This window comes from Stegostoma tigrinum, chromosome 21 (genome assembly GCF_030684315.1).
Source record: "Stegostoma tigrinum isolate sSteTig4 chromosome 21, sSteTig4.hap1, whole genome shotgun sequence".
Classification (NCBI taxonomy): domain Eukaryota; kingdom Metazoa; phylum Chordata; class Chondrichthyes; order Orectolobiformes; family Stegostomatidae; genus Stegostoma; species Stegostoma tigrinum.
The window spans coordinates 16,674,072-16,699,134 of NC_081374.1; the positions used below are offsets into that span (position 1 = coordinate 16,674,072).

At 40.5% G+C, this 25,063-nt stretch overlaps 1 protein-coding gene across 2 annotated transcripts; it reads left to right on the forward strand.

Moving 5' to 3' along the window:
* The first annotated feature begins 541 nt into the window (after nt 1–541).
* LOC125462849 (acidic mammalian chitinase-like) lies at nt 542–11,920 on the forward strand. 2 transcript variants are annotated; one of them, XM_059653366.1, is made up of 12 exons: nt 542–564; nt 780–844; nt 2,049–2,078; nt 2,459–2,660; nt 2,875–2,931; nt 3,466–3,631; nt 4,782–4,906; nt 6,360–6,483; nt 6,612–6,794; nt 7,537–7,653; nt 9,004–9,145; nt 11,296–11,920. In XM_059653366.1, exons 1-12 carry the CDS (start codon nt 557–559, stop codon nt 11,547–11,549), a joined length of 1,473 nt encoding a protein of 490 aa, XP_059509349.1. In that variant the 5' UTR covers nt 542–556; the 3' UTR covers nt 11,550–11,920. The 2 variants fall into 2 exon arrangements, with proteins under 2 accessions (XP_059509349.1, XP_059509350.1); XM_059653367.1 differs by lacking the exon at nt 542–564 and adding an exon at nt 570–637.
* The last annotated feature ends 13,143 nt before the right edge of the window (nt 11,921–25,063 follow it).

Genomic DNA, 25,063 nt, shown 5'->3' on the forward strand with positions numbered 1-25,063 from the left:
TGACACTCCTGTTTGTATCTCCCAGCCAGGGCTCCCTGATTGTGCCAGGTTAATGGCCCAATCAGGGAAATTGAACTGTATGAGATCCAGGAACAAAAAATAGTTCAGCATCTGTGGATAGAAATCAGAGGTAACATTTCAAGTGGAGTGACACTTCCCCAGAACTGCAGCATCTGTAGTTCTTTTGGTTTTTAATTAGTCAATGAGGTCCACCTGGCTGGCATTTCTCCAATCACTACAGTTTGATGCATGACCTCCACTGTCACTAATGAGACAAGGTGAAAATTAATGCAAAATGTTAAAATTTGTGTGAACAATCTATCAGCAATAATTTAAATCCAATGCCATTTCCATAGCTTAACACTCCAGGTAAGTAATGTTACCAAACTGAATATATCTCATCAGTTTTTGACCGAGCTTGCCATCGGGGTTATTTACAAAATATTACACAAAATTATGCAGTTCCTCAAAATTCAGAATATGCACATATTGCAACACAGAAGGCAGCTGAATTAGTCTTTCAACACTACTCTTGCTTCATACTAATTTGCCGGAAATGAAAATGTATATATATATTAAGTGGTTCAGCCCTTTAAAGTAGACTGTTCAGTACATTCTTAAGCTTTTGCCTACTTATGTAAATTTAAGATACTTGAAATTGTGCTTTATGTAAAAAATAGAATAACCTGAAAGCTACTCTTCTGAATTTAACAGTTTTTGCTGCTTTAAGATGCTTTGTTCGACGTGAGTTATTTAGTTAACAATGATTTCTTTTACAGATCCATAAAGGCAGAGAGTGAAGAGATTCAAAGGACAAGAATGGGGAAGGCATTTCTCTTAATTGGTCAGTATTTCATGTCTTTGTTTTAAATTTCTGATTAACTGAGATGATAAGTGAGACCAAATAACTCGGTGATAGTTTTCATCAGCAGGCCACCCATTCTCACCTTCTGCCCGTTCATTTGGGTGCTCTTAAATAGTGCCGTGGCACTGTTTGCGGCCACAATATTAATATTTAACATCTCTTTGAAGATCTCAAATCACTGTGTGGCCAGATATCATTCCCTTGATTGGGCAGTAAGTACTGGGAGTGGTTGAACTGTTTCAATCTCAACACAGATACTTTCAATTATCATATTTAACATAAAGTCAATAAGCTTAGAGAAGATGTAAGGAAAACCCATTTCCACCCAGAGGGTGGTGAGTGAAATAATTACACAGAGGCTGGTATTGCTTCACCAAGTCACCCTTTATTTATACATGGAAAGTCATTGACACGGATCCAGCTCCCTCAGAACCAATTCTCAGAGTGTCAGGATGTCTATTTTTGTCTGTCAGCCAGGACTCCCTGATTGTACCACACTAACAGCCCCAGTCAGGGAGCTCATTCTATGAGGTCCACCTGACTGACCTCATTACAACCACTATAGTGTGACCCTAGAATTCATTCCCTGTGAGTGTGGCAGAGGCAGAAACATTCATTACATTTAAGAGATACTTAGATGTGTATGATGTGGAGGCACCAGTATTGGATGGGGAATGGACAAAGCACAGGACTTCACCTGATGAAGGAGCAGTGCTCCAAAAGCTTGTAATTTCAAGTAAATATGTTGGACTATGACCGGGTGTTGTGTGACTTCTGGCTTTTCAATGATGGATGCATACAAGGCTATTGGCCAAGTGCTGAGAAATGGATTTAGAATAGGAAGGTGGTTATTTTTGACCAGTAGGGATGTGATGCACTGAAGTACCTTTTTCTGTGTTGTAATTCCCTATGACTGTATGACTCTGTACTCATAGTTTTTTTTAATCTCCAGATTGATTAGATTTTCACAAAACATCAACATACATTTCTTTTAAAAAATCAAAAGCAAAGGCATAAACAGAAAAACAATTGACTTAAGACTTTAGTTTTAGAATGCATACTTTTCCCTCACAAAAATGTAGATAAATTTTTAGTTTAATTCGTTTTTACTGTGTCTTTTAACAGTAAAGATCTTTGGTATTTAGTGACATAAAATTACATTGTGAGTTTATTTTTATTTTAGTGAGTTTGCTCCTACTGCAAAGATCACTGGGTAAGTGTTGCAAGTTTATAATTACTTTATAGTTTGTTTTTTATTGATCCAGGCAAGGATAACATAGTGTTTATATTATTGGGTTACTGATCCAAGCAAGCATGACTTCAAATTTCACTGTGATAATTTGAGAATTTGAATTTGTAATAATATTAAAGCTACTGAAAATTAGGACCAATATATTATGTTTGACTGAATTGATATCGCTGGTTTCTTAATTTCAATCAAAGTCAAAGTTTACACCTTCGGATCAAATCAGCAACATTCTGTGGATCCAATCCTAACTCAAAGACCAAGATTTCTTTATAGATGTTTTGTGGAAATCGACAGACCGTTGTCTTTAATCTTTCAAATAGCCATGTGTTTTCTTCACACTTTAGTCTGTTCCTACAAGCTGGTTTGTTACTACACAAACTGGGCTCAGTACAGACCATCCCTTGGTAGATTTATTGCAACTGATGTTGATCCCTACCTGTGCACCCATCTGATTTATGCCTTTGCCAGCATGAGAGATAACAAACTCACCACCCATGAATGGAATGATGAAATTATGTATGTGAAATTCAATGATCTGAAAAAAAGGTAAGTCTTCATTCGCTTTGTGCTGTATTACTTACAAATTTAAGACCTAAGTTATAATTAATTTCATGTTAAGCTACTTAAACATTCTGCAAGAAAGTGATCAATGACATTACTTTGTTTATTCTTCCTATTGTAGAGAAATCAAATGTTAATGTACTCTGTTCCAGGTTACTGCAATACTGAGAATCATGGTTTGTGCATGTTTTCTCAACAGAAATTCTAAGCTGAAAACACTTTTGGCTATTGGAGGTTGGCACTTTGGTTCCAAGAGGTAACATCTGTGTTTTGTTTACTTCTGCAAAATAGTAAAAACCCCAATGTTCAGTGAGTTGAGAGTCGAGATATGTGAATGTCACCAATTCTATGCTTATTAACTGAACTGAAGTTTCAACCATGAAATTATGGCAACATTTGCCTAGTTTAAGGGGTTTTAAATATTTTACTAAATTGTTCACGTTGCCCAAAATCATAACCGTGCAAAATATATCCCAGATAGAGATTCATCATCGTATATTTGTACTTATGAAAAATGTTGCATGCTTAAATCAAAGCTTATCTCAGAAGAACTGTTGGCCAGTACTGAAGTTTGTCAAGTTAAAGGGACAGCATTCCTGCTTGTAGCTTTCTCAATTTGTACCAAATGTATCAGCACATTTTTTCACATTACTCTGTTAACGAGTGGAGGTTACTACATGCATGTCAAGTGTTCAAAAGAAAAGTGCTGGACAGAAATACTCAGTTGGCTTTCAAGTGGAGACTGATGAATTTAATGCATTCTCTACTTTCAATCTGCTCACGTGACCAGATTTACCAGAATGGTGGCTACATCTCAAACTCGCAAAACATTTATCGATTCTTCAATCCTCTTCCTGCGGAAGCACGGATTTGATGGCTTAGACCTGGATTGGGAGTATCCTGGATCCCAAGGAAGTCCACCGACAGATAAACAACGTTTCACAATCTTGGTTAAGGTGAAAGGTTTAAGTTTACCATCTTTAATCTAACACCCCGTAAGAACATTACAGAAAAACAGCTTTGTAAATAATTCAGAAAGCAACTCACTTACATCCCATTCTTTTGTAATTATATTTTAGTTCTTCTCAAATTTGTGAATGCTGTTGACCCACAAAACATGTGCAGATTAAATATAGAAACCATAAAAACAGCAATGGTATCCAAATGTCACTGACGGTCAACTAGAAAACAAGAAATCTGAAACATGGGAACAGAAGTAAACTAATTGAACCTGCTCCACCATTCAAAGTGATCATGGTTGATCATTCAACTCAATTCCCTGTTCCTGCACACCCTTTGATTCCTTTTGCCCAAACCATTATATCCAAGTCCTTCTTGAAAACATTCAATATTTTGGTTTTAACTGTTTTCTGTGGGAGAGAATTTCTCACGGTCATCACTCTCTGGGTAAAAAGAAAATAATCTCATCATCTCAGTCTTACCTCTTATCTTTGGACTGTGGCTTTTATGGAAATAGATGAACTAGAAATGGCCTTGGTATAAATAGTTAAGGAGGTAGATGAGGGGAAATACACACAGCATCACAGCAGAAAATAATCCCCATGTAAAGGCAAAATATATAAGGTTGATTCTGACACAAACCATAGTCCCAGCAGGATGCTCTTTTCTTGAAGACAAAACACGTGTGGTGAGTTTGACCTGAGAGCCATCAACCTCAGGCAACTAGCAATATTGAGGAATTGGGACCTTCAATGTAACCTCACACAGTATAGGAATGTGAAGATAGCAAGGTCTGTAAATGCTGGAAGTCAGTCATTAAAATGTGGAGCTGGAGGAGCACAGAAGGTCAAACAGCATACAAGGAGCAGGAAATTCGAGGCCCAAATCATCTACGTTCCTGCTTCTCAGATGCTGTCTGATCTGTCGTTCTCCTCCAGCTCCAGTACAGGAGCCTGCACCGTTAGCATTTCTCTCCATTACAAACAAGCCATCCAACCCATTGAGCTGAACTGATCAAGTGACAACTGTCCATAACAGACAGAATTCCCATGAACAATCCACTATTAAGAGATCTGTGATTACACCAATTATGTTCTGAAAAATGTTTAACTTAATTTAAAATCAGGATGTGCCCCTTCTCTGTAGGAATTGCTGGATGCCTTTAAAAAGGAGGCACAATCTTCTGGCAAGGACAGACTCCTTCTCACAGCTGCAGTTGCTGCTGGAAAAGAAACCATTGATGCCGCATATGAGATACCTGAAATTTCAAAGTAAGTGAACTTGCAGAAAGAGTTAAGGTTACAATCTTCAGAAAAAAGCCTTTCTCAAACATGTCGTAACTGATTCAATTGACGTTTTAATGAGACATGGGAAGAACAATCAATCATTTTGAAGTATATGAACTTTGCAATATTGAGACAGAAGTTGTCCTAAGGACAGTTCATGACATAGACTGCCTTTTAAAATGATTTTGTTAATTCTTCTCATGTTTCTGACCATATATTCAGTGTTGAGTTCTGGCAACAAGTCTATTTTAGTCACATTTCCCACACTATAGGCTAAAAGCAAATATAAGTGACATACCCTTGTATAATTTGAATTTTCATTGTAAAAGGGGATGTGGGCTGAGTTTCAGAATGGGAAGATTAAAACATTGAAAAGTGCCAGTGTTGTGGGAAACAACATAATCATGCCCAATTCTAGATTTTACCTTGGAACAAAGTGTCCCTTCCATCACTCACTATCTCCAGTTTGATCTCTCGGGAATGTTCAGACAACTAGAAGGATTAGCCTTCCCAAGTCTTTCTGTCATCTTTCTCCTTTCTGCCTTCAGCAGCAATACTGATTGATTTCTATCTGACTCTTGGACTGGAGCTATTTAAATCAAAACCCTTCCTTTAGCAGAGTACACTCATTGTTATGACTCGACTCTGTTATTGAGCAGAAACATGTGTGTGGTATGCTAATACTGTGGCTGAGTGAAAATGATTAAGCAAAGTTTCCAGCAGAACTAATAGATTCTTAAAAACTTCACCTGATACAAGAGGGTCTTTATCAATAACACCTTCCTCAAAGCAACTATGGAAATGATACAATGTCCTGCCCACTGCAGGAAATAATATCTGCTATTTTTAATTTTGTTCTTTTTTATTCTTTCTGCTCAGTTTCACAGTTTTAGATCATAGAGTCTCTACAGTGCAGAAAGAGGTAATTTGGGGCATCAAGTCTGCACTGTCCCTCCAAACAGCCTTCTACCCAGACCCACCCCACACTTCCAATGGCTGATCCAACAAGCCTGCACATCCCTGGGCACTACAGGGCAATTTAACCTTGCCAATCCACTTAACCTACTCTTCTTTGAACGTCTATAAACGTCTGCTTTTGCTGTAACTTTAGGCCAGATTTCAAAAGTTTCACTGAATGAAGCAGCATGGGGTCTGACAGTGGAGATTGAGGCTGCTTGTTGTATCCCATTGTCTGAGACACAGTTCTCCAACAAAATGAAGACCTCCACCTTGTGCTGAACTGAGGAATAAAGAAATGCCCTAATTAAAAGTTGCCTTAGCTCCAGTAATCAAAGAATAGAATGCAAACCTGGACCAATTACTAAGCATCAAGTAGTTACTATTGGAAACATCAACTAAGTAATACTGGTAATTATTATTGTAAATAACTGTACCAAATATTAAGTTACCATGCTTCAAGTCGCATTATTTTTAAAAGATACTTGGACTTCATCTCTGTCATGACATATGATTATCATGGCTCTTGGGAGAAAGTTACTGGACACAACAGCCCTCTGTATCGTGGCTCCACTGACCGAGGCCAATTTATTTACTACAATGTTGTAAGTATGCCTGTAAACAGGTCAGCCAAATTTGCTTACATTCATTATCGCTATAATATTTTAGAAAAATTGACAAATTTCTGAGTTTGCTGAATTGCTGTAAAGTTTCAAACCAAACCATCTTGTAGAAATTCACTATGAACTACTGGAGGGAAAATGGCGCCCCAGCAGAGAAACTGATTGTTGGATTCCCAACATATGGACGTACCTTCACCCTAAGCACTTCCCAAACAGGTGTCGGTGCTCCAGCATCAGGTCCTGGTCAAGCTGGAGCAGTCACCAGGAAAGCTGGATACTGGTCCTACTATGAGGTAATCACATTGAAAATGATATCAATTTATCACAGAATAAACTCACCAAAGTTTCCCTTGGTTTTATGTGAAGCCAGAAAGTTAACCATATTTCACCGTATAACCTCATAAACAATTGTTGTCACATTTCAGGACTCCCCATCTCATTTCAACTGTGCTTTCATGTTGGACAGAACATATGTTTCTTGAGTAAGAATCTTTAAGTATATATCATACCTCTATCTGTAACTATGGAGAGAGAGGTACATATACAGGTATGATACTTTCTTAATGATTCTTACTCAAGAATCACATGTTCTTTCCAACAGAAAAACACAACTGAAATAAGATGGGTTTCCTGAAATGTGACATCTATTGTTTATTAGGTAGGACTTTGAGAAAAATTCGTTTTGATGATAATCTCCCCATCTTTTGAGATCAGCCCTGACTGTTAGCATTTAAAGGATTTTACCACACCCACTAAATAGCCAATGTTACATTAAAGCATGCTTGTTTTAAGAAGGCAGCTTTCTTTCCTGTTAACATTTCTCCATTTTTCAGTCACAGTTAAATATATCCTGCAAAGTCGGCACTGAACTGTCCTGTACCTCTATTTGTTTATAGATAATTTCTGAATAAACTATATTTTTGAAGTAAAAATGAAGTTGAATAGATCCTGAAAATAACTGGAAATGAAACTATGAATAAAAAGGATAAATTTCCCTGATATGTGTTAACAATATTTATTTATTTTGATTGACAGATCTGTCAATTTCTGAAAAGTGCTGCCGTTAATTTTATTGAAGATCAGAAAGCTTCTTATGCGGTCATTGGTAATCAATGGATTGGATATGACGATCCCCAGAGTTTTACGACCAAAGTAGGGGCTTTGAATTTATCTTCATAAATTTACATACAGCCATGGGTATTCAGCTTACAATCAATTCAACCTATGCTTGTTCAAAAAAGATAAGGTTATTAAGAGACATAAATCAGTCGAGCTCTTTTCAACCGTCAACTTAGAAACTGCTTGTTACAATACTCGATTTTTATAAAAATTGTTTTACATTTTTTTACAAAATAGAGAACAAAGATAATATTCCTTTGCTGTATTTGAAGTAAAAGGAATTTAGTATTGTTTGGTAAAAGAGATTATGTCAACACTTAAAGCTCTGCAATTTTACAGGTTTCACTGTATATGGAATTAGTTCCAACAGATTGAAATGATGATATTACTTAAACATTGTCTAATTATGAAAATGTGGCAATTGGCTGGTGTAATTTGCAGTTGATGGTTTACTCAGAGCAAGACAAGAAAGGTCAATTTAATTTAAAGCTACAATGCCAAATATCACACAGAAAAAAATGGGAATCACAGAGCATTGACATTATAAGCAAGGATATGAGGAGCTGGTAACTCTTGGAGTTATGCATATTCACTGCATTTTGTATGATGCATCCCACACTCCATGTGATGTGATAGGCTTCTTCTATGTGTTATAATCTGTGACGAATCTACTCCATATTTTGGATTGGACACATAAATAGATTCTGCTACCCGCAATAGAATATCATAAAGGAGGACTGACAGAATTGCTGAGGATATGTAAAGTAGATTCCGTAATTGGGATCAAGCACAATGACCCTAATTGTCCAACTGGATGACTGGAGTTACGCTTTGGAATGATATGCAAGTCACGTTGAGACTAAGCTGACAGGAATTACCCGGAAAGTTCAAACTTCTAATTGACAATTACTTAAAGCTTGGAAACATCTGATAAAGCACCAAATCGGAGTTAGAACGGGATATAGTGGAGGGTTCTGACTCATTAACAAATGACCAGGGAAAATTTGACGGATGGATAACTGGTATAATTCCTGAGTAACCTTTAAACATGACATATCACCCTTGCCTCAAATCCATCACTGACATCCCCTGTCCTAACTACCTATCTAGTCCCTACTCACACCCAACCAATAGCCCCACCCTGTGTCCAACCTCCCCAGTCACCACCAACACAGCTCCCAGGGAAAACTGAAGTCGGATTCATTTCCATTGCAATTCATTGGCTCTTCTGCATATTCCTTGGAGTTATTAAGCAGGAATATAAGAGTCAATGTATGCAGAATACTTTTGAGAATGAAAAGATTAATGTGTTCGATGAAATTTCAATGTTAATTAAGCAAACATAACTTTGAACTGTATCTTTCATATCTGTTTTCCCTACAGGTTCAGTGGCTGAAGAATCACAATTTTGGAGGAGCTATGGCATGGGCTTTGGATCTGGATGATTTTTCTGGAAATATGTGTAATCAAGGACTTTACCCTTTGATCAATACATTGAAGTCCCTCCTGAATTTTGAAAATTCTGGTAATTATTAAATCATTAAACTAAAATTGAAATTCTTTCCAATGCTGTAGTAAATAATAAATATGTTAAAAACTTGCTGGGCCCAAACTTTCACTGCCTTTTGTCCTACTTGTGCCTTTACTTTCCATTTGCACATCAATATTTAGATACATAAAGTAAACTGTCTTTATAAACTTCTCACACTGGAATCACACATTCATATCACTGGCGTAGCTGCATGTCTGGACTAGTTATCACTGACTCAATAACCCAGCTCCTGCATAAATGACCTTAACTATTCATATGCAATGCCATGAGAGATTGAGCAGTACGATGGTAAACAGTATAGAATTACATGAGTAATGGTAATGTCAAACTCTGTAAAAACGTGGAAATATAAAACCCACAATTAATTGTTTAAATTAATGCAAATTGTTTAATTAAATGCAAAACTTTTCAAACTTATTTCCTGGTCTCTTCCCATGCCTTCGTCCCATTCTAGTTCTGAAACCTCCTTCAGGCCTATGTGCAAACAGATATTCTCCACTTTTCCTGTGTATGTCTCTGGTTTATTGCTTCCTCTGCTCCACATCCTCCTCCCACCCACCGTCCTACAAAAATTCCATCCCCTATTCCCAATACCTTCGCCTTCACCACATCTGCTCCCAGGATGAGGCATTCTACTCCCGTGCATCCCAGATGTCCTCATTCTTCAAGGACCGCAACTTTCCCCTCACAGTGGTCGAGAACGCCCTCGACCGTATCTCCTGTATTTCCCGCAATTCATCCCTGACACCACACCCATGCAATAACTGCCAGAAGAGCATCCCCATAGTCCTCACATACCACCCCACCAACCTCCGGATACAATGCATCATCCTCTGACACTTCCGCCATCTACAATCCAACCCCACCACCCAAGACATTTTTCCAACCCCGCCCTTGTCTGCCTTCCGGAGAGACTACACTCTCCCTTGTCCACTCCACAATCCCCTCCAACCCCACCACACCCGGCACTTTCCCCTGCAACCGCAGGAAGTGCTACACCTGCCTCTACACCTCCTCCCTCACCCCCATCCCAGGCCCCAAGATAGCTTTCCACATCAAGCAGATGTTCACCTGCACATCCGCCAATGTGGTATACTGCATCCGCTGTACCCAATGTGGCGACATTGGGGAAACTAAGCGGAGGCTTGGGGACCGCTTTGCAGAACATCTCCACTCGGTTCGCAGTAAACAACTGCACCTCCCAGTCGCGAACCATTTCAACTCCCTCTCCCATGCTTTAGACGACATGTCCATCCTGGGCCTCCTGCAGTGCAATAATGATGCCACCCGTAGATTGCAGGAACAGCAACTCATATTCCACTTGGGAACCCTGCAGCCCAATGGTATCAATGTGGATTTCACCAGCTGCAAAATCTCCCCTCCCCCCACTGCATCCCAAAACCAGCCCAGCTCGTCCCCACCTGCCTAAGCTGTTCTTCCTCTCACTTATCTCCTCCTCCCACCCCAAGCCACACCTCCATCTCCTACCTACTAACCTCAAACCCCCCCCTTGACCTGTCCGTCCTCCCCAGGCTGACCTATCCCCTCCCTACCTCCCCACCCATACTCTCCTCTCCACCTATCTTCTCCTCTACCCATCTTCAGTCCACATCCCTCTCGCTCCCTATTTATTTCAGAATCCTTTCCCTGTCCACCTTTTCTGATTAACGGTCTGTGCTTGAAACGTCAGCTTATGTGCTCCTAAGATGCTGCTTGGCCTGCTGTGTTCATCCAGCTCCACACTTTGTTATCACTTCAAAAGACTTAGCCATACACTGTGAAGCTCTATATCTAACACTTTCTTCATACCATCATCCCCACAAACCTTCTTCAAATCCTCCCTCATTGTCCACAGGTTCATTCGTCTCCCCAGTTTTTTTCATATTTCTGCTCCGCATGGCTTTCCACCTCAGTGTAATGCTATTTGAACTCAAGGTGCTAGGCAAAGGCAAGTTATAATGAAGAAGCACTTCACAATGTTAGGTGTTAAATTCATAAATTCCTCAATTCACTCAATCAGTTTTGCAACTAAATTACCTGAAAATATCAAGAGAATAACAAAACCTTAGTGATTTGGATTTGAGTAATTTGATTAGAATGCTGTTTCTTCTTTTGTTTCACAGATAATAATTCAATAGCACATAATGCAAGTTCATCTGAACCCACATCTCTTGAGCCACTTGTTCCAACTTTAACTGCACCTACTGATCCTCATACAAATACGAGCAACTGGTGCCATGGCAAAACCACAGGGTTATATGCTGATCCAAATGATCATCAAAAATTTTACAACTGTTTGGATGGACAAACCTTCTACCTGACTTGTCCTGAAAACTTGATCTTTAATAAAAATTGTAATTGTTGCACTTGGCCTTAATTATTGTAACGGAGGTGAACATGTTTGTTCATGACAAATGTCATCAAAATATAAATGAAATCTCAAAGTACATAATAAGAGCATGAATTCAGCTTTGTCATTATAGCTACCAGAATTGCATTGATGTACTTTCATTTTACTAAACGGATTGTTGGAATACGCTTATTTGTTCGTGAGGAAAGATGCTTTTTAACTTTTAATGAAATAGAGAATCACGCAAAGGTAATTTTTTGACTATTTGTCAATACAACCATGTACAATGGAGTCAAGAAAGATCCTGAGAACAATTGTGTTGATTTTGAAATTGGGTCTGGACACAGTGAAACAAAAGAGCATTCTTAATTCATTAAAGTTGTCTCATTTTTTCTGAATTTCTTTGCTCTATCATTTCTTTTTCCTTTTTGCACAAAATAAAGCAAAGTTACAAAGTAAGTAAACAAAGAGCATGGACTGAATATTTTCTACTAAATTATTTTACCCTTGTAATTCTTTATGTTTTAGTCACTCTCACCTATACAGAAAGTTCGAAGGGTTCAAGAAGCAAGTAATAAGGCATCAGCCATTAAACAAAGGACACAAGAATGAAAACCCCCCCTTGTGTTTATTGACACAAAGGCTAACATTAAAGCTGCAAACATTGGTGCCACCTCTTCAGTTCGCTGGGTGATGCAGCTGATCCTTCTGTCCCTTGGTAACAAGTGATATATTGCCTGTCTTCTGATGCCCCAGGCCAAGAATGTTCAATGGGTCCTGTACAAGTGCCGATGCCACCTCGTTTGCTGCAATCACTGGATCTGGTCAGTTCCCCTTCAATCTCAGTGTGTAATGGAGCGTCCCTGTCTCCTGGCAATGGACTGGCAGCTCAAGGCACGCCAATTGTTCTCTCACTTGACAGCAGCTGCCTGGAGCTCATGGTCAGACTGTGGATGTTGATACAGGTCTGATGCAAATACGGTCTACCTCCCTGTGTTAGTCACCAACCTTCCCATGAAGAAAATGCCACACTCACCCAAGCAACACCAAAAGCTCTGGTATGAATTCACTCCTCCATCAGCCGCCTATGTCTACTCAGTGATTTTTGTTAATATCCCAGATATTCCCCTGTTCTTCACTGTGTCTCTAACCAATTCAGTGTGTCTCGGACCAGAAATGCACCATCGACTGAGTCCCTGATAGGCCTTGCTCCCAGTAGTTCTCAGGGTATCAGGGTCTGTAGCTGTCACAATCTTTATCAGTGCCACTTGCCTGCCTGCTCCCCTGAATCTGATTGATTCTTGAACATACGTTTCATGAGGTGAGTTAATCATTTCTGGTGAAGGGTGTGGGAAAGTGAGGTGGTGCTACAATCTCTGCGCCTTGGACACAGTACTCAGTGACAGAAAAGTCTCTGTACAGGCAGCATTTCTTTCTTCCAGTGAGTGCACATCCAAATAACAGAAAAAAGCAGGCCAAGCCTTTCCTGTTCCTCTGCCCTGCTTGCATTTGACATGATTCCTTTCTGCCCAGAGTTTTACACAAAGGTCCACAGCCTCTTATTCTCAATGCACATCACCCTGATCCCTCCACTCGCAATGTCTGCCCTGAGCTCCAAACATACTGAGGGGTTCTAGCTCAGCAGCTAGAATATGGTACTTCCTCCAGCTCATCTTAGCCTTTCTTGCTAACAGAAGAGAGAAGTGAGTCTCAAAATAATGATGAATTGGCTTCCTCCTTGGCTCTCATCCCATAGACAGATGTTGAGCCTCCATGACACCTCCACTCTCATGACACATTGGGGAGCCGACAACAAAGTGTGGATCCCAACAGAAACAGAAATTGCTGGAAAAACTCAGCAGATCTGCACACATTCCTTGGCTCCAACCCAGCTGCAAACCAGGTTTCCACTCTCTAGTTCGCATGCTAGGATCTTCAGCCAATAAAATGTGCACAGGCTCGTGTTGCAATCAGTTCTTATCTCCATGTTTTGTATATGCCGGGATGATAAAACTAGCTTGTCTGCAAGAGATGGCTTTCAGTTGAAAGGGACATGAGTCAGAATTTCGTTGTTTCTTTTTGTTATGTTTCCCTGACACTTTACAAGGTCAACATGCCATGGTTTGCACCTGAACATTTCCAGACAATTATTGAAGTTACTTCCACAGTTTTTTATTCTGTAGCAGATCTCTTTTTAGGCAAATTTTGAAATTTCATGTCTAAAACTGCTATAAATATTTTGTGGTTCCTATCCATCAATTGCTACAGTTCCACATACCATGATATTTCCTAAGGACATTTCTGTATCCGCAGATATTAATGTTAACCAAGATTTGTGTCAATTGAGTTGCTCAGCTGACTTCCATGTTGCATCATGTTTTGACTGATAGGTTTCTTGACAAAGTAAAATTGCATTGAGACAAACTTGAAAGACATGAGTTTCAGCGATGTCAAAGTCATCAGACATCCAGATATCAGAACTGCAAATCAAAAAGAACAATACATTTGTTCAAGCAGAATTTTGCACTGGAAACTGGATGAACAAAACTTTTCCAAGTTAAAAATGTAATTACACCAACTAATCAAAGGCAAGTCAGGTCACGCAGAAAGACAAAACCACAGAGCCCTGGGAAACTTTCATTTAACATTGACATCTTCCTGTGCAAAGTTTGCAAGCATTTTGTTGTTCGGTGTTTGGAGAAGCATATTTGTGAATGTTTGCCATGGTGTATGACGTCTGCTGTACATTGCTTTCTATTAGTTTGCTTAACTATTAAAATACATTACTCAGAACATGATGTCAGAAGTGTGAAGTTGAAACTGCAGATGTTCAGAGAAGTCTGCAACTATGAACTGTGGGTTGACTCAAAACGTTTATGGATTTTTAAGTCCCTAATTGTGATAATTAAAAGTGAAATGAAGCATAATTTAAATATATGCTCCACTCTCAGTAGCAAAATCATGAAGTATCTGTAAAATTAACAAGAAACCTGAACAAGTAGCAACTCTGTTATTAGCAGCTAGGAAAAGACGTAGAACGACTACACTGACTGAGGAGCACAATAGTCAAACTTGGAGCAACTTCAAAGGCTTTGAAGGTGGATGTTGAAACCCCTCCTCATGAAAGTTTTGTACTTAATACCAGAACTCTAGAGGAGGGAGGGAGGGTTGATTAGTATGTTATCGTACTGAAGCTTTTGAATTTGGATGACCAAAAGATGGTCTCATTAGACAGAGGAGGGTTTGAGGCAAAAGACATCCCATCACGACCACATCTTTGCAAAAAAGAAACAGGCACACACACAGACCAGGTACTGAACTTCAACAGTAACCATCCCAGCACACACAAACAAAGCTGTTTGCGAACACTATTTAAAAGGACAACAACACACTGCAGCAACATGGAACGATGCCAGGAAGAAGAAGAATACCTCTTCCAGGTTTTCAATGATAATGGATATCCAAAGAATTGGGTCAGAAGATGCCTACACAAACAGCATCAGAAAGAGAATACATGCCCCGACAAGCTCATCACACTACCCTATATCAGAAACACGTCAGCACTCACCACAAGACGCCCAAGGGCAACAGAGTGGCACACAACCCCATGTCAACCCTACGACAACTGCTCACCCGAACTAAGGACCCACGCCCCACCATGGGCAGGGCCAATGTCATCTACAATGTTCCCTGCGGAGACTGAGAGAAACACTACATCAGACAAACAGGAAGGAAACTAACAAGAGTACATGAACACCAACTGGCTACAAAAAGATACGACCAATAATCACTCATCTCAATCCACACAGACAAGGAGAACCACCACTTCATCTCAGACAACACCAAGATCCTGGGACAAGCTAGGCAGAGACAGGCATGAGAATCCCTAGAAGCCTGGCACTTCACGAAGCATGCGATGAATAAACACATTGAGCTCAACACTATATACCTTCCACTATGAAGGAAAACTGGAAGTGAGGCAATCCATCGCAACAAACCCCAGAGTTGAAAAACCAGCCAGGAAAACACACCGACACTTCATCGGAGCCTGCACTGAGGATGTTACCAAGTAGGATAACGAAATGTCTGCAAAACAAGAAACCAGCTCAGCAAGCCAACCAAACTCAACAACCTCAATTACAGCTGCGTGTCTGGCACAGCGGACTAGGGGCTTGGAGTGGAATGCAACCGTTATTGGCCTGGAACCTGGCATGGACAGTCAGACCACATACCCGCTGAGCTGCTGCAATGCTGCTGCAATGTAATATCGATCAGAATTTTTTTACCGACTGTAATGTCAATCCTTTAACTCTGTTATAACTATCTTACTTCTAAACTATTTTTAGACCCTGTCAGTAATGCTACTACTTTTCCTTTTATTCCTCTTTTGTATCCAAGATTTGTGCCTCGGCACTTGTACCTAAGATGGTGCCATTAGAAGCAGCTGCTCTAAAAGCTTTTCACTCTACTTCTGTATTTCTGCACTGGGGTGAACATGACAATCAAGGATATTCTATATCTGTCAGCCATGGCTCCCTAATTGGACCAAGTTAACAACCCCCATCAGGGAACCCAGATTCTATGAGATCCATCTGGTTGACATCATTAGAATCACTGCAGGTTGATTCAGAACGTGTCTACAGTCTTTACACTTCAAGCCATGCATTCGCACAACTTTGTGAAAAGATGCTCAATGCCTCAGGAGATGAGAAATTAGAAGCCTCAAGGCATTCAGATCTGCGCTGCTTTTGAGTTAGCCATTAAAAAATTAGATGTGTTTGATAAAATATATATAGCCCACCATGAAATGCAAATGAAATAATTAAGGGCTAACAGCGTGATGAATACACAAATAACAATAATATATTATGGGATGCAAACTGCAGCTTGTTCAACTTTTGTACTAGCAAAACATAAATTTGAGTAACACAGCATGAACTTTCATCAGATCAATTGACCTGCCACTGTGGTCAAAATGATGAAATACTTACATTGTAATCAACTTCAGTTGTGAAAATACATTGAAGAAGTTAGGGCTGTTCCCCTTGGAGAGAAAAAGGCTGAGAGGGGATTTGATTGAGGTTTGCGAAATCATGAGCAGGCTGCTCAGATTAGATAATGTGAAGTTATTCTCACTCATGACAGGAAAAATAAATTGAACGGGCACAGATTTAAAGTGATGCACACTTGAAGCATCTGAGAAATTATGATTTTTTTTGGATGGTCTTGTACATAGTTTACAGAAAATGCCAGTAATTGTGCTTTGTTGGCGTAAACAGAAGTCTCTATTGGTTTGTTCATAACTCACTCAGAGATAGTAAGAACTGCTGATGCTGGAGTCAGAGATAACACAGTGTGGAGCTGAAGGAACACATTAGGTCAGGCAGCATCAGAGGAGCAGGAAAGTTGACGTTTCAGGTTGGGAATTTCGGATCTGAATAAGGGACCAGACCTGAAACATTAGCTTTCCTGTTCATCTGATGCTGCTTGGCCTTCTGTGTTCATCCAGCTCCACACTTTGTTATCTCACATTCTCCTGCATCGGCAGTTCCTACTATCTCTGAGTTATCTCTTGGTTTGCTTGTGTTCCGTTCCAGTGGCTGAAAATACAAGCTCATGTCTGGAGTTGTCAAATTGCTTGCCTGCATATGATGTTCCCCTGTTGCATAATGCAACTTGAGAGTTTCTGCTGGGCTTTGGGGACAGAGAACTGCTGACCTGACAATGGTGTTTCGGTGGAATGGAGCTGCAAGAGGTAAACTCCATGTTGTGTTGGTTAGACAGGGAGTAGGGTGAGAGAAAGCAATTGTCCGTGAGAGGGAATGTCAACCATCATAAAACCTTGTGTGCCATGAGCAGTCTGTCTTTGTGGCTGCTGTGCTAAAACCTTACCAGTGAGAGGCAAAGCTAGACTGCCAATGAATGTCCAGGTGTACCGACCTTTTTCAGGTAGAGGAGGTGCAAGAATTTCAGTTTTCTCAGTGGATATCTGCCCAATGGTGAGTTGTGCTGGAATAGCATGTGGTAAGTCGAAGCTAGAATCAGATGTGAGGAACACCATGGTCTCAGGATGGGCAGGTAATAAGTTGCTTTTGGTAAGATCAGGCAAGAAATCTCATTAGGCTTCGTGGTGGGTATCCCTCCAAAAATTACTTTACTGAAGTCACACTTAGCCATAAAAATTGTGAGTCAGGCCGAAGAAGGGAAGAGATGTAATACTGTCATGGATCGAGCTTACAATATGTTCATTTCATTCACATGAAGCTACTTAATTGAATTTTGCCAGCAGAAGAGGTCTGCAAAACAGAAGCAGACTCTGAAGAACGAGCTAGTTAATTAGAGCCAAGTTACTTTTGTTCACTTTTTGTTCTGCTGCTTTATAATCCCAAGAATTTCACACATGAATTCATAAAAGAAAACCTGTCTGATTCATGTGACAGTGGAATCACAGATACCTGGGTCACTTGTCATGCTGTCCCTTACTGATCAGGTCTCAAAAGAACTGTCAGCTCATGGTTCTCATACACGGAACAGGAGGAGGTCTTAGGCCCAGAGTCACCTACAGCTTACAAAAGACTGACACTGCTGGTGATAGCAGTGGTTATTGTATGTGCTTCAATGCTGACCACAACCAGCTTGTGCTTGGATAACAAGGTATAGAGCTGGATGAACATAGCAAGCCAGTCAGCATCAGAAGAGCAGGAAAGTTGATGTTTCAAGTCAGGACCCTAAGGGTCAACCTCCCTGCTCCTCTGCTGCCTGGCCTGTTGTGTTCTTCCAGCTCCATGCTACATTACCTCTGATCAGACGTTAGTGGGTTTAACAGTCTGTAAAGTGCATCACTGAAAATGGAGTGCTGTTCCTCGAGTTTGCATTTTTGTCATTGCCACATTGTAAGAGGCCAACAGAAGGATCTTTGCATCAGACCAACATGAAACATCAAAATAACCAGCTTGAGCAATGAAGGATATAAAACAGGAGAAAGCCATTTTGCTATTCCATGATCATTGGGAAGAACCTTCCTGTGTTTATCAATCCTGGACTGTTCGAATTTTGTGGTTTTTGTGTTTTTGAATTTGGATGACCAAAAGATGGTCTCATCAGACAGCGGAGGGTTTGAGGCATAAGAGATCCCATTGTGACCACATCTGTGCAAAAAAAAGGCACACACACAGACCAGGTACTGAACTTCAACAGTAGCCATCCCATCACACACAAACGATGCTGTGTGCAAACACTATTTAAAAGGGCAACAACACACTGCAGCAACACGGAACGATGCCAGGAAGAAGAAGAATACCTCTTCCAGGTTTTCAAGGATAATGGATATCCAAAGAATTGGGTCAAAAGATGCCTACACAAACATCATCAGAAAGAGACCACATGCCCCGACACACTTATCACACTACCCTATATCAGAAACATGCCAGCACTCACCACAAGACTCCTATGGGCAACAGAGTGGCACACAAGCCCACATCAACTGTACAACAACTGCTCACCCGAACTAAGGACCCACTCCCCACCATGGACAGGACCAATGTCATCTACAAGGTTCTACAAGAGACTGAGAGAAACACTACATCAGACAAACAGGAAGGAAATTAACAACAAGAGTGCATGAACACCAACTGGCTACAAATAGACACGACCAAAACTCACTTATCTCAATCCTCATGGACAAGGAGAACCACGACTGGGACAACACGAAGACCCCGGGACAAGCTAGGCAGAGACAGGCATATGAATTCCTGGAAGCCTGGCACTCCACGAAGCATGCGATGAATAAACACATTGAACTGGACCCGATATACATTCCACTATGAAGGAAATCCGGAAGGGAGACAATCCATTGCAACAGACCCCTAAGTTTAAATACCAGGCAGGAAAACACAGTGACGCTTTATCGGAGGCTGCACAGAGGATGTTACCAAGCAGGGTAATGAAACGTCTGTGGAACAACAAACCAGCTCAGAGAGCCAACCGACATCAAGACAAACATGTTGGTAACCCATAAAGCTTCAAGAAAGTCACAGTTGAACACACTGTCGATTGGTTAAAAAAAATATAAAAACCTCATGGCTACAGCTTACATTGAAAAATGTTTCAAAGAATGACGTAGAAATCATTTCAGACTTGATAAGAGATGTATTGGAACAGAAGGAATTTTCAGCCTTCGGCTGAGGCCCACTTTATCACAGATAAAGCTTTGCCAGTAAATGGTCATAAATCACATGACACCAGCTTATACTCCAACAGGTTCATTTGAAAACACAAGCTTTCGGAGCCTCATCCCAAAACTCATGTTTTCAAGTTGGGCTAAAGCATGGTGTCATGTGATTTCTGACCTTGTCCACCCCAGCCCAACACCGGCACCTCCACATCATTGCCAGTAAATAAACAGACATCAGAATCAAAACTAAAAATACTTGGTGCAAAGGGGAAACTCTAAAGAGCACTGTAATAGACTGAAAAGGTGACAATTCTTTTTAAACTTGCAGATCAGACTAGGGGTCACCACAGTAGTGTATAGCTACCATGTTGCATGGCTCCAAAGAAAATGGAACCAATAAGGCAAAGAAGTAAACTTGCTTAGTCTGGGAGAGAAAAGAACCAGGAGACTGTGAACCCAGTCACTTAAAGCAAATAAACGTTGGTAATTTTAAGAAGTGAATGATTCTGGTCTAACATGGAAATATTTTGAGATAATCCATTACAGAAAAGATGGGAAATTCTCAAATCCAGCTGCCAAAACACAAGAACCATTTATAAAAGCCAGAATGAGCAGAAAAACCTCGTACAGTAGCAGTAAAGCAAGGGATAAAGGCTAACACTGCCTGTTTTTCTCTCTTGGCAACACTAATTGGTGTGCATTATTTTCCTGGACTTCTTTTTAGTTGAGATTTTCAACATCTCTGTTATTTCACCATCTCCTTAGAGTGCACATGATGCTTTCATTGTCTTTATACACTCAAATTACATCAGACCCATTGATGGAGGACTGAATGCAATTCACATATAGCTGACTGCACTGTTGAAGTCACTGACCAAAATGATGGTCTTTTTTTAGCACAGACTATGTGTCTATGCACCCCGAACTGCACTTATTCCTTCACATATTGTTTTCATTTCAGAGTCTCTTGCCACAATCTTCCCCTCTGACTGGTCCCTCTCCTATTGGGCATTTTCCCATGGGAACAGCTTGAACCCACTTTGGAGCATTCATAGTTAACCCCCACGCTCCTGTTTCCGACGCCATAAAAGTGACCATGTCTAGGTTTCTAGAAAGTTTGGAAACCCATAATTTATGCATATCCCATCGAATCATGGTGAAGGCTGGATCCCATGGGTCTTTCCTTTTTTGGAATTTTGGATTTTACTGGTTCCCATATAAGACAATAGGACCGTAAGTCATAGAGGCAAAGATAGGCCATTCAGCCCATCAAGTCTTTAATGTGATCATGACTCACCTGAGCATCCTGAACTCTACATCCCTGCCTTAACCCCACAACCCTTGATGCCCTTACTGATTAAAAATCTACCTCAGCTTTGTATATACTTAATGGCCCGACCCCCTATGTCCCGGGGCAGGTGCACCCTCCATGACCTGGCATCTCACAGAGAGGAGGATAGCAGGAAGGGGCAAACCCAGCCACCTCTGGAGTGTTTTGAAAGGAGCATTGCATATGGCCTGGATATGCCTCCCCCTCTAGTTAGGTGTCTACTGGCACCACTTTGTCGCCTGATGAGGAAGAGAGCTCAAGGTTGCTGGCCCCCTTGTCGACAGAGCAATGCAGTATTTGTCTGATCACCTACCCAACAGACTTTGAGCCTGCAGTACCTGGGACTCCACAGCAGATGCAACTTATCCATGGAGACAGCCAGAAAGTTGCAACAGGCTCCCCATGGTATCGCTGCAGTCCTGCAGTTTCTGTGCTATGAGGACCATTGCTCCCCTCATACCTGCCTGCTCTGCTCCTCTGTCTGCTTGTGTATGTTAGTGAAGTCCCTAATTGCTGACATCACATGTCTCCCCCTGCCTGAGACCGAATAGGTGCGTCATCTCCAACAGTCCTTTGAGTGCCAATGACCTCTGTCTCCAGTTCTATTTCCATGTGATGTGACACTAATATAACATAGCTCCTTATTTACATGCTCGGTGGCTATTCTTAGACTAAAAGAGTAGTTAACCCTTTATAACACAATTTCAATAATATCAGAAACTGTACCTATTGTGGATTTGTTAATTGTCTAGAGCACTGTATACACTGGCTACAGGATTCAGGAGTGATAATGCAGTTGTGATGGATTTTAACTGCCAGCTGGTTTCTGTTGTAAAGACTGTATTTACATTTTGTTTCCTCTTGTCTGACTGCAAGATAGGTCCAAATGAGCTTATCCAAAATCTGGAATCTTCTGTAAATACAGCTAAATGTGAGGCAAAAAAAAATCCAAAACAAAATAGCACAAAGTGCTCAATGCGTTATCTAAAATTATTTCTTCATTTTGCCATTATTTTTGTGCTAGAAAAGGGGTAAAATAGAGCTTGAATCCATGGGAAATAAGACAATTTCAACCAATCAAGCATTAATATTGTTTACTGTATCAGAGGACATACTTATGGCACAATCATGCTTGCCACATTTAATTTAGGCAATACAATGTCAAGTCAGCACATGATCAAATTCACTCCCATTCTTAGGTAATGTGCATCATTGGTTAGCTCAATTGGCTAGACAGCTAGTTTGCAATTCAGAGCGATTCTAAACATGAGAGTGCAATTCCAGCACAAGCTAAGGTTTACATGAAAGGATCAACTTCTTAAATTTAACCATTGCCTGAGGTATCATGATCCTTAGGTTAAACTACCACATGTTGCTCTAACAGCGGAGCAGTCTTACATCCTGCTGTGACTGAGGCAGCTCTTAATGCTATTTCAAAGTCGAATTTGTCTGTTATCGCAGCATTAATCAATAGGCGTAACAATGACGCAGTTTAGTGTACGAGGTCAAGTCAGAATGTGTTTTCTCCATTGCCGTAGTTGTAATGTTTGTGAGGATTTCCTTTGATTATAACTGCTGATGACACACCTTACACCCTGTCAAACAAAAAGTAAATGTAATTTTAATGAATTGGATAGATTTACTTTGTTAAAGATTTCCATTGTCTTCTTAGAATCTGTTGATTTCACATATTGTCACAACTGGAACAATGTATGAGAATACAAATTCAGACCTGATCTCAAGGGGTGCTGCTTTACAAACAATTCCGTTCACATTGATAACGAAGTGTGAAGCTGGATGAACACAGCAGGCCAAGCAGCATCTCAGAAGCACAAAAGCTGACATTTCGGGCCTAGACCCTTCCCGTTCACATTGAACCTGGAAGTCACAAAGCATTCCACGGGAAGAGAAGAGGACATTGAGCACCAATAGTAGGAAAACTGGTGAGATGTCTGAAGCCGCAGACAAAAGGAAAGGGTTTGAGGAATTCTTTAAGCGGAATGGACTGAAAAAGCTAACAGCCTCCTGATGGCAGTATTTCTTCACCATATTGACGCTCAACAATCAATTCTTTTTCTGGAGATTTGTACAGGTAACCAAATTATTTACTTCAACACTTCATCCCCTGGTTGAAATGGAATGGATGTAATAGGTCAGCCTTTCATCTGAAAAAAAATCACCTTCTTTGGGGGAGATTGTTAGTGGCCTGCAAGAGCAGAAAATGTGGGCAACTTCACCAAACAGGAGTTAAAATTCCACTATCCTGGCAGCAGGTTCAAATTTAGATATTACACTCGTGGACCTCACACTGCTCCCTCTGGGTTTCGTAGTTCTAATACATTTGCATTCCATGAATTCTCATCATATAAAACTGTTTACACTTATTTCCTACCTTTGTGAATAAATAAGTGACTGCAGAACTTAGTTCACATTCATTTAAAGGTGACACATATTAGTTGGCATTATGCCACTTTGTCTGACAACAGTGGTCAAATTCCATGGTTCAGGGGCAAGAAGCAGGGGAATTGCAGCCATAATGGAGGCTTGGCACCAGCAAGGGTGAGTCAGTGGCGGTGGCAGTGTAGATGGAGCCGGGGCACGGAGGTGTGGTAGAAAAATCCAAGAGGAGACAGAGGGTGGGGTTGAAGGGAGAAGTAACTATGGCTGTGATGGAATTTGCCGAAAGGGCAAATTTGTTACTACTCTCATATGGGTCCAATTTCCCTAGCCTAGTGGCACCACAAGATATCTCCTGTAAGCATGTATTCTGTGTCACGAGCAAATCCTACAATCAGCTTTAATTCTGTTTGTAACAGTTTCTGTGGCACTGTCTTCTGTCTTGGAGAGATTCATAGATTAATACATATATCCTGTCGCAGGAGTAAAACTAAAGCAGTTTGTCAATGTGCTGCAGTTGAGATTGCTCGGCAAGTAATTCCAATATTTTATAATATTTCTATGCAAGTCACAGAAGATGAGTTCAATTGGGAACAGTGTGATTGTCACTCAATTGAAAGAAATATACTATTGAATTGAAGTAACAGTGAGATTAAATTCTATATGAATAACGCAGATAGTTGTTAAGTGGAATTTGAACTATGGCATGTCATTCACAATGACAGAACTAGAATTTGTATTCCATTTCTGTTTTCTTTGTTGCTGGTTTAAAATAGCTGGTGGTGCAAGGAAATCATGCGATGAGGGATGACTTTCCGCAGTGAAACCTCACATCAGCTGACAACGCAGCAGGTACATGTGGGCTGCAAAAAGTCCTTCTGGGTAAAAAGAGACCTCTAAATCATGGCCACGACTTTCCTACACAAACACTGGGGTTCATCAGCGTTATTATTTGTCGAGAGTTAAAGTGCTGGCATGCCCCAGACAGCAAGCATCAATGGTTGCAGGTGAGTAAAGGGCATTTCATTCACAGTGAAAGAAACCATGTTATTCACACTTTACAGAATTTTCTTGCAGTGTCCAGAGTTGCATTCACCATTCTGTGGGATATGACTGAACTTACAGACTCAACTGGCCCTTCCTGGCATCCAAGGTAATAACCACTGAGAGAGTAACTCGGGGCCAAGCTGCCCTGATGGCATAGCAACCGGGGCAAGACTTGAACTTGCAATCTGGTGAAATAGATTGAGATATATTTGCTTCAATAGTTTAACAAGATATAATAGGTTATTGGTTGGTCTGAGTGAATTACATTCCTTGGAGGGGATTTTATGTGGCCTTCAAGGCTTTCTCAGTAAGAAAATCAAAGTCTTCTGAATGAACTCAAACACAAAGTCATAACGGCTCTGATGGACAACACACACAGAAAGTGACATAAACAGGGGTTAAGGCTGATTATGTGATACACTCATTGGACGCCAAATACAGTGTCACAGAGAGATCTCGTGGCACAAGGTATTGTCCCTACCTCTAGGGTAGGGAAGCAGAGTTCAAATCAGACTTGGTCTACAGGTGTGGAATAACACTCTGAACTGGTTGGAAAATATATTTTTAACCACAGATGTAATGTCATTTGGCCTT